Raw genomic sequence first — 12,006 nt, forward strand, 5'->3', positions numbered from 1 at the left:
GTAATGTACAACATAGAGTATATAGTGCAGGGGTCAGGAGTATGTAATGTATAACATAGAGTATATAGTGCAGGGGTCAGGAGTATGTAATGTACAACATAGAGTATATAGTGCAGGGGTCAGGAGTATGTCATGTACAACATAGAGTATATAGTGCAGGAGTCAGGAGTATGTAATGTACAACATAGAGTATATAGTGCAGGGGTCAGGAGTATGTCATGTACAACATAGAGTATATAGTGCAGGAGTCAGGAGTATGTAATGTACAACACAGAGTATATAGTGCAGGGGTCAGGAGTATGGAATGTACAACATAGAGTACATAGTGCAGGGGTCAGGAGTATGTAATGTACAACATAGAGTATATAGTGCAGGGGTCAGGAGTATGTAATGTACAACATAGAGTATATAGTGCAGGAGTCAGGAGTATGTAATGTACAACATAGAGTATATAGTGCAGGGGTCAGGAGTATGTAATGTACAACAGAGTATATAGTGCATGGGTCAGGAGTATGTAATGTACAACAGAGTATATAGTGCAGGGGTCAGGAGGATGTAATGTACAACAGAGTATATAGTGCAGGGGTCAGGAGGATGTAATGTACAACATGGAGTATATAGTGCAGGGGTCAGGAGTATGTAATGTACAACATGGAGTATATAGTGCAGGGGTCAGGAGTATGTAATGTACAACACAGAGTATATAGTGCAGGGGTCAGGAGTATGTAATGTACAACATAGAGTATATAGTGCAGGGGTCAGGAGTATGTAATGTACAACAGAGTATATAGTGCCGGGGTCAGGAGGATGTAATGTACAACATGGAGTATATAGTGCAGGGGTCAGGAGTATGTAATGTACAACACAGAGTATATAGTGCAGGGGTCAGGAGTATGTAATGTACAACACAGAGTATATAGTGCAGGGGTCAGGAGTATGTAATGTACAACATAGAGTATATAGTGCAGGGGTCAGGAGTATGTAATGTACAACATAGAGTATATAGTGCAGGAGTCAGGAGTATGTAATGTACAACATAGAGTATATAGTGCAGGGGTCAGGAGTATGTAATGTACAACATAGAGTATATAGTGCAGGGGTCAGGAGTATGTCATGTACAACATAGAGTATATAGTGCAGGGGTCAGGAGTATGTAATGTACAACATAGAGTATATAGTGCAGGAGTCAGGAGTATGTAATGTACAACACAGAGTATATAGTGCAGGGGTCAGGAGTATGGAATGTACAACATAGAGTATATAGTGCAGGGGTCAGTAGTATGTAATGTACAACATAGAGTATATAGTGCAGGGGTCAGGAGTATGTCATGTACAACATAGAGTATATAGTGCAGGGGTCAGGAGTATGTAATGTACAACATAGAGTATATAGTGCAGGGGTCAGGAGTATGTAATGTACAACATAGAGTATATAGTGCAGGGGTCAGGAGTATGTAATGTACAACATAGAGTATATAGTGCAGGGGTCAGGAGTATGTAATGTACAACATAGAGTATATAGTGCAGGAGTCAGGAGTATGTAATGTACAACATAGAGTATATAGTGCAGGGGTCAGGAGTATGTAATGTACAACATAGAGTATATAGTGCAGGGGTCAGGAGTATGTCATGTACAACATAGAGTATATAGTGCAGGGGTCAGGAGTATGTAATGTACAACATAGAGTATATAGTGCAGGAGTCAGGAGTATGTAATGTACAACACAGAGTATATAGTGCAGGGGTCAGGAGTATGGAATGTACAACATAGAGTATATAGTGCAGGGGTCAGTAGTATGTAATGTACAACATAGAGTATATAGTGCAGGGGTCAGGAGTATGTCATGTACAACATAGAGTATATAGTGCAGGGGTCAGGAGTATGTAAAGTACAACATAGAGTATATAGTGCAGGGGTCAGGAGTATGTAATGTACAAGTTATATAGTATAAGGGTCAGGACTCTCAGTATTAGTATTCTGTAATCAGTGGAAGCTTAAATGTTTACTGTAGACAACATGTAGAGGTGAGCTGGGATTAAACCATCATGAAACCGGTTAGATTGGAGGTGACCAAATCCATGGACAGAGGGGTGGCGGTGGACGTGGTATACTTGGACAGAGGGGTGGCGGTGGACGTGGTATACTTGGACAGAGGGGTGGCGGTGGACGTGGTATACTTGGACAGAGGGGTGGCAGTGGATGTGGTATACTTGGACAGAGGGGTGGCGGTGGATGTGGTATACTTGGACAGAGGGGTGGCAGTGGACGTGGTATACATGGACAGAGGGGTGGGGGTGGACGTGGTATACTTGGACAGAGGGGTGGGGGTGGACGTGGTATACTTGGACAGAGGGGTGGGGGTGGACGTGGTATACTTGGACAGAGGGGTGGCGGTGGACGTGGTATACTTGGACAGAGGGGTGGCGGTGGACGTGGTATACTTGGACAGAGGGGTGGCGGTGGACGTGGTATACTTGGACAGAGGGGTGGCGGTGGATGTGGTATACTTGGACAGAGGGGTGGAGGTGGACGTGGTATACTTGGACACAGTTCTCCACACATGGCTAATGTGTAAGGTAAAGTCTATGGGCTGGAAAAATCTGAATGTAAATGGATAGAAAACTGGCTAAAAGATCGTATTCAGAGAGTAGTGGTTAATGATTCATACTCTGAATGGTCTGGGGGTGTCAGTGGGGTACCCCAGGGTTCAGTGTTATTAGTGGGGTACCCCAAAGTTCAGTGTTATTAGTGGGGTACCCCAAAGTTCAGTGTGATTAGTCAGGTACCCCAAGGCTCAGTGTTATTAGTGGGGTACCCCAAGGTTCAGTGTCAGTGGGGTACCCCAAGGGTCAGCATTAAAAGTGGGGTACCCTAAGGCTCAGTGTTATTAGTGGGTACCCCAAGGTTCAGTGTTAGTGGGGTACCCCAAGGCTCAGTGTTATTAGTGGGGTACCCCAAGGCTCAGTGTTGGGACCCTCACTCTGTAATCTATATACACAATATGGTGTCGGGGATCTCAGTTTGCAGATGACACCAAGCTGTGCCGGGAATAACGTCCTTACAGGATGTCTCCAACTTACAAGCCGACCTCAATGCTCTGTGTAATTGGGGGGCTATGGGGCCAATGAGGGCTAATGGTGATAAATAGAAGGTTCTGCACTTGGGGGCTAAGAATATGCATCATATATACTAGGGGGGTACAACTGGAGGGGGGCAATGATGGAGAAAGATCTGGGGGGGTCAATGGTGGAGAATGATCTGGGGGGGTCAATGGAGGAGAAGGATCTAGAGGAGTCAATCGTGGAGAATGATCTAGGAGACAATGCTGGAGAAGGATCTGTGGGGGGTCAATGGGGGAGAAGGATCTGGGGTGGTCAATGGTGGAGAAAAATCTGGGGGGGTCAATGGTGGAGAAATATCAGGGGGTGGTCAATGGTGAAGGATCTGGGGGGGGGGGGGTCAATGGTGGAGAAAAATCTGGGGTGGTCAATGGTGGAAAAGGATCTGGGGGGTCAATAATGGAGAAGAATCTGGGGAGGTCAATGGTGGAGAAGAATCTGGGGGGGTCAATGGTGGAGAAGAATCTGGGGGGGTCAATGGTGGAGAAGAATCTGGGGGGGTCAGTGGTGAAGGATCTGTGGGGGGGGTGTCAATGGTGGAGAAGGATCTGGGGTGGGTCAATGGTGGAGAAGGATCTAGGCGGGGTCAATGGTGGAGAAGGATCTGGGGGGATCAATGCTGGAGAAGGATCTGGGGGGATCAATGGTGGAGAAGGATCTGGGGGGATCAATGGTGGAGAAGGATCTGGGGGGATCAAAATCCTCTCTTGTATTAGGAGAGGTATAGACTCCAGAGAGAGAGATATCACCCCCCCCCCCCCCCCGGTACAAATCATTAGTAAGACCTCATCTGGAATATGCAGTTCAGTTTTGGGCTCCAATTCACAAAAAGAACATTGGGGAACTGGAGGAAGTACAGAGAAGGGCAACCAAACTGATACGAGGCATGGAGGAGATCAGCTATGAGGAGAGATTAGAGGAACAGAATGTATTCTCTACTGAGAAGAGGAGATTAAGGGGGGATATGATCTCCATGTATAATACATAAGGGGGGGGGGGATATGATCACCATGTATAATACATAAGGGGGATATGATCTCCATGTATAATACATAAGGGGGGGATATGATCTCCATGTATAATACATAAGGGGGGATATGATCTCCATGTATAATACATAAGGGGGATATGATCTCCATGTATAATACATAAGGGGGGGATATGATCTCCATGTATAATACATAAGGGGGGATATGATCTCCATGTATAATACATAAGGGGGGATATGATCTCCATGTATAATACATAAGGGGGGGGATATGATCTCCATGTATAATACATAAGGGGGGATATGATCTCCATGTATAATACATAAGGGGGATATGATCACCATGTATAATACATAAGGGGGGATATGATCTCCATGTATAATACATAAGGGGGGGATATGATCTCCATGTATAATACATAAGGGGGGGATATGATCTCCATGTATAATACATAAGGGGGGATATGATCTCCATGTATAATACATAAGGGGGGGATATGATCTCCATGTATAATACATAAGGGGGGATATGATCTCCATGTATAATACATAAGGGGGGATATGATCTCCATGTATAATACATAAGGGGGGATATGATCACCATGTATAATACATAAGGGGGGATATGATCACCATGTATAATACATAAGGGGGGATATGATCTCCATGTATAATACATAAGGGGGATATTATCTCCATGTATAATACATAAGGATGGGATATGATCTCCATGTATAATACATAAGGGGGATATGATCTCCATGTATAATACATAAGGGGGGGGATATGATCTCCATGTATAATACATAAGGGGGGATATGATCTCCATGTATAATACATAGGGGGGGGATATGATCTCCATGTATAATACATAAGGGGGGATATGATCTCCATGTATAATACATAAGGGGGGGATATGATCTCCATGTATAATACATAAGGGGGGGATATGATCTCCATGTATAATACATAAGGGGGGGGATATGATCTCCATGTATAATACATAAGGGGGGGGGGATATGATCTCCATGTATAATACATAAGGGGGGATATGATCTCCATGTATAATACATAAGGGGGGATATGATCTCCATGTATAATACATAAGGGGGGATATGATCTCCATGTATAATACATAAGGGGGGATATGATCTCCATGTATTATACATAAGGGGGGATATGATCTCCATGTATAATACATAAGGGGGGGATATGATCTCCATGTATAATACATAAGGGGGGATATGATCTCCATGTATAATACATAAGGGGGGGGGGATATGATCTCCATGTAGAATACATAAGGGGGGGGATATGATCTCCATGAATAATACATAAGGGGGGGGGATATGATCTCCATGTATAATACATAAGGGGGGGATATGATCTCCATGTATAATACATAAGGGGGGATATGATCTCCATGTATAATACATAAGGGGGGATATGATCTCCATGTATAATACATAAGGGGGGATATGATCTCCATGTATAATACATAAGGGGGGATATGATCTCCATGTATAATACATAAGGGGGGGATATGATCTCCATGTATAATACATAAGGGGGGGATATGATCTCCATGTATAATACATAAGGGGGGGATATGATCTCCATGTATAATACATAAGGGGGGATATGATCTCCATGTATAATACATAAGGGGGGGGGATATGATCTCCATGTATAATACATAAGGGGGGGATATGATCTCCATGTATAATACATAAGGGGGGATATGATCTCCATGTATAATACATAAGGGGGGGGGATATGATCTCCATGTATAATACATAAGGGGGGATATGATCTCCATGTATAATACATACATACATAATACATAAGGGGGGATATGATCTCCATGTATAATACATAAGGGGGGGATATGATCTCTATGTATAATACATAAGGGGGGGATATGATCTCCATGTATAATACATAAGGGGGGGATATGATCTCTATGTATAATACATAAGGGGGGGATATGATCTCCATGTATAATACATAAGGGGGGATATGATCTCCATGTATAATACATAAGGGGGGATATGATCTCCATGTATAATACATAAGGGAGGATATGATCTCCATGTATTATACATAAGGGGGGATATGATCTCCATGTATAATACATAAGGGGGGGATATGATCTCCATGTATAATACATAAGGGGGGGGGGGGATATGATCTCCATGTATAATACATAAGGGGGGGGGGATATGATCTCCATGTATAATACATAAGGGGGGGATATGATCTCCATGTATAATACATAAGGGGGGGGGATATGATCTCCATGTATAATACATAAGGGGGGATATGATCTCCATGGATAATACATAAGGGGGATATGATCTCCATGTATAATACATAAGGGGGGGATATGATCACCATGTATAATACATAAGGGGGAGATATGATCTCCATGTATAATACATAAGGGGGATATGATCTCCATGTATAATACATAAGGGGGGATATGATCTCCATGTATAATACATAAGGGGGATATGATCACCATGTATAATACATAAGGGGGATATGATCTCCATGTATAATACATAAGGGGGGATATGATCTCCATGTATAATACATAAGGGGGGGATATGATCTCCATGTATAATACATAAGGGGGGATATGATCTCCATGTATAATACATAAGGGGGGATATGATCTCCATGTATAATACATAAGGGGGATAGGATCTCCATGTATAATACATAAGGGGGGATATGATCTCCATGTATAATACATAAGGGGGGATATGATCTCCATGTATAATACATAAGGGGGGATATGATCTCCATATATAATACATAAGGGGGATATGATCTCCATGTATAATACATAAGGGGGGGATATGATCACTATGTATAATACATAAGGGGGGGATATGATCTCCATGTATAATACATAAGGGGGATATGATCTCCATGTATAATACATAAGGGGGGATATGATCTCCATGTATAATACATAAGGGGGGATATGATCTCCATGTATAATACATAAGGGGGGATATGATCACCATGTATAATACATAAGGGGGGATATGATCTCCATGTATAATACATAAGGGGGGATATGATCTCCATGTATAATACATAAGGGGGGATATGATCTCCATGTATAATACATAAGGGGGATATGATCTCCATGTATAATACATAAGGGGGATATGATCTCCATGTATAATACATAAGGGGGGATATGATCTCCATGTATAATACCTAAGGGGGGATATGATCTCCATGTATAATACATAAGGGGGGATATGATCTCCATGTATAATACATAAGGGGGGATATGATCTCCATGTATAATACATAAGGGGGATATGATCTCCATGTATAATACATAAGGGGGATATGATCTCCATGTATAATACATAAGGGGGATATGATCTCCATGTATAATACATAAGGGGGGATATGATCTCCATGTATAATACATAAGGGGGGATATGATCTCCATGTATAATACATAAGGGGGGGATATGATCTCCATGTATAATACATAAGGGGGGATATGATCTCCATGTATAATACATAAGGGGGGGATATGATCTCCATGTATAATACATAAGGGGGGGTATGATCTCCATGTATAATACATAAGGGGGGATATGATCTCCATGTATAATACATAAGGGGGGGATATGATCACCATGTATAATACATAAGGGGGATATGATCTCCATGTATAATACATAAGGGGGGGATATGATCTCCATGTATAATACATAAGGGGGGGATATGATCTCCATGTATAATACATAAGGGGGGATATGATCTCCATGTATAATACATAAGGGGGGATATGATCTCCATGTATAATACATAAGGGGGGATATGATCTCCATGTATAATACATAAGGGGGGGATATGATCTCCATGTATAATACATAAGGGGGGGATATGATCTCCATGTATAATACATAAGGGGGGATATGATCTCCATGTATAATACATAAGGGGGGGATATGATCTCCATGTATAATACATAAGGGGGGGTATGATCTCCATGTATAATACATAAGGGGGGATATGATCACCATGTATAATACATAAGGGGGATATGATCTCCATGTATAATACATAAGGGGGATATGATCTCCATGTATAATACATAAGGGGGGATATGATATCCATGTATAATACATAAGGGGGGGATATGATCTCCATGTATAATACATAAGGGGGATATGATCTCCATGTATAATACATAAGGGGGGATATGATCTCCATGTATAATACATAAGGGGGGATATGATCTCCATGTATAATACATAAGGGGGGGATATGATCACCATGTATAATACATAAGGGGGATATGATCTCCATGTATAATACATAAGGGGGGGATATGATCTCCATGTATAATACATAAGGGGGGGATATGATCTCCATGTATAATACATAAGGGGGGATATGATCTCCATGTATAATACATAAGGGGGGATATGATCACCATGTATAATACATAAGGGGGGATATGATCTCCATGTATAATACATAAGGGGGGATATGATCTCCATGTATAATACATAAGGGGGGGTATGATCTCCATGTATAATACATAAGGGGGGATATGATCACCATGTATAATACATAAGGGGGATATGATCTCCATGTATAATACATAAGGGGGATATGATCTCCATGTATAATACATAAGGGGGGATATGATATCCATGTATAATACATAAGGGGGGGATATGATCTCCATGTATAATACATAAGGGGGATATGATCTCCATGTATAATACATAAGGGGGGATATGATCTCCATGTATAATACATAAGGGGGGATATGATCTCCATGTATAATACATAAGGGGGGGATATGATCACCATGTATAATACATAAGGGGGATATGATCTCCATGTATAATACATAAGGGGGGGATATGATCTCCATGTATAATACATAAGGGGGGGATATGATCTCCATGTATAATACATAAGGGGGGTATGATCTCCATGTATAATACATAAGGGGGGATATGATCACCATGTATAATACATAAGGGGGGGATATGATCTCCATGTATAATACATAAGGGGGGATATGATCTCCATGTATAATACATAAGGGGGGATATGATCACCATGTATAATACATAAGGGGGATATGATCTCCATGTATAATACATAAGGGGGGGATATGATCACCATGTATAATACATAAGGGGGGATATGATCTCCATGTATAATACATAAGGGGGGATATGATCTCCATGTATAATACATAAGGGGGGATATGATTTCCATGTATAATACATAAGGGGGATATGATCTCCATGTATAATACATAAGGGGGGATATGATCTCCATGTATAATACATAAGGGGGGATATGATCTCCATGTATAATACATAAGGGGGGGATATGATCTCCATGTATAATACATAAGGGGGGGATATGATCTCCATGTATAATACATAAGGGGGGATATGATCTCCATGTATAATACATAAGGGGGGGATATGATCTCCATGTATAATACATAAGGGGGGGTATGATCTCCATGTATAATACATAAGGGGGGATATGATCACCATGTATAATACATAAGGGGGGGATATGATCTCCATGTATAATACATAAGGGGGATATGATCTCCATGTATAATACATAAGGGGGGATATGATCTCCATGTATAATACATAAGGGGGGATATGATCTCCATGTATAATACATAAGGGGGATATGATCTCCATGTATAATACATAAGGGGGGATATGATCTCCATGTATAATACATAAGGGGGGATATGATCTCCATGTATAATACATAAGGGGGGTGTGACAGAGGAAAGGCAGGACAGAACACACAGAGTGGATGGCAGACGCACAAAGCTTTATTGAGACAAACAGACGGCAGTCCTTCAATAGGGGGGTGGCAGAGAGGGTGTAATTGCCACTAAAGGGTAACGAGGGGGCCCCACCCACTTATAGTCCACTAGGAGAGCCAAGGGGGTTTCCCTGTAACAGGGGTAGTCCGACACAGGAGAGGGGTGCGAGGAGTCACCACCGCAACAGTTCAGGTAACACAGTGGGGAAGCAGGTACTCCCGGATCCAACAGGGTGCCTGGTCTCCCAGGGGTAGAAGCAGAACGCAGGTACCTGTGGAGTCCGGATCAGGCGGGTGGCCTCTGGCTCTGGCAGACGGGCTGTGGTAGTCTCTCCCCCTTCTGTGGGGTCTCTCGCAATCGCAGGCAGGCTTTCTCTGGTTGTCTCTTCCCTCCTGTGGGGTCTCCGTGAGGCTGGGGTAGGCTTGCAGAGTCTTTTCACAAGGGTCTCGCCGAAGCTTGAGATCCCTTGCAGACTACACAACAGAATGGATAGGAGCTCCCAGCATCCACCTCTTAAACTGCTGCAGGACGCTTCCCGGTCGCCTTGGCAACCGGGAGGGGGAAGGGAACACTAGACCCCAGGGAGAATCAGGCTGGTGACAGGGACATCCTGGGGGGGCAGGGATGCTGTCTGCAGAGATGAAAAGCAGGTTGGGAGGTGTGCAGACAGCTCCCAGCCAGCTGGCCAGGAGGGAGGGGGCCCAGAGTAATTTGATATGGCCATTTGGCCTAGTGACACAGGGGACAATTGGAACAATACAGAGCAGGACACTGAGGGCATGTGATTCAAGGCAATAATAAGGGGATTAATAATTGGCAGGCTCCCATACCGTAACACTCCTCCCCCTTCCTTTTCACAAGTGCCAATAAGGGGGACCCACCCGGGTTCCCTGGAAGGCACTTGTGGGGCCTAGCTACTGTGGGTCTTGTTGGCGGGAAAGGCCATCAGCGTTTTGGTGCTGGCTTCCCCGCCTGTATCGAATGGTAAAGTTGTAGGGCTGGAGGGCGAGGCTCCACCTAAGGAGGCGCCCATTGTCCACAGACACCCGGTTCAGCCATGTGAGGGGGTTGTGGTCGGTGACGATGGTGAACTCCCGGCCGTACAGGTAGGGCTGTAGCTTCTTCAGGGCCCAGACTATGGCCAGACACTCCTCCACTGTAGCATAGGCAACTTCCCGGTCCAGTAGTTTGCGGCTGAGGAAGGCAACGGGGTGTTCCTCCCCCAGCTTCGTTGACTTGGCTGAGGACGGCCCCTAGGCCGTAGGTGGAGGCATCTGTCTGCATGAGGAATCGCCTGTTGTGGTCAGGGGCTGCCAGGATGGGGTTGCTCGCCAGGACGGATTTGAGGGCACGGAAGGCGGATTCACAGGCCGAGGTCCAGGTCACCATCCGGGAACTGTTCTTCCGGGTCAGGTCGGTCAGGGGTTGGGCCATGGAGCTGAAATTAGGTACAAATTTACGGTAATAGCCGGCAGTGCCGAGGAATGCCATCACTTGCTTCTTGATCTGCGGAGTGGGCCAGTCATAAATGGCCTGAACCTTAGCTGGCTCAGGTTTCAGTGTGCCCCCCCTACTCGGTGCCCAAGGTACTGTACCTCCGCCATTCCCAACTGGCACTTGTCTGGTCTCAGTGTAAGCCCGGCCCTGCAGATGCGGTCTAGGATGGCCCCCACGTGGGCCAGGTGCTCCTCCCACGTGTCGCTAAAGATCGCTATGTCATCTAGGTAAGCGCACGCGAACTCTTGGCATCCCTCCAGTAGCTGGTCCACGACCCGTTGAAAGGTGGCAGGGGCGTTTTTCATGCCGAAGGGCATGACGAGGAATTCATACAGGCTGAACGGGGTAATGAAGGCGGAGCGCTCAACGCCCTCTTTTGTGAGAGTGATTTGCCAATAGCCCTAGGGTGCTAACGTAGCGGGCTTTGGCCAGACGGTCCAGCAGGTCGTCTATGCGGGGCATGGGGTAGGCATCACTGACAGTGTAGTCATTCAACCTCCAGTAATCCACGCAAAAGCGGGTGGTCCCATCCTTCTTTGGC

General features: G+C 44.2%; 1 protein-coding gene across 1 annotated transcript in view; it reads right to left on the reverse strand.

Moving 5' to 3' along the window:
* LOC149452157 (uncharacterized) overlaps positions 1-11,782 on the reverse strand; it is a 57,157-nt gene extending 45,375 nt beyond the window's left edge. The window contains exons 1-2 of the mRNA XM_089689729.1: positions 11,564-11,782; positions 11,015-11,474 (exon numbers count right to left, since the gene is read on the reverse strand). Of these exons, the coding sequence (XP_089545855.1) occupies positions 11,015-11,474; positions 11,564-11,782 (679 nt within the window). The remainder of the gene's footprint in view (positions 1-11,014; positions 11,475-11,563) is intronic.
* Between the last annotated feature and the right edge of the window lie 224 nt (positions 11,783-12,006).

This window comes from Staurois parvus, unplaced genomic scaffold, assembly GCF_062004578.1.
Source record: "Staurois parvus isolate SC_StPar_1 unplaced genomic scaffold, SC_StPar_1.0 ptg000494l, whole genome shotgun sequence".
Taxonomy (NCBI): domain Eukaryota; kingdom Metazoa; phylum Chordata; class Amphibia; order Anura; family Ranidae; genus Staurois; species Staurois parvus.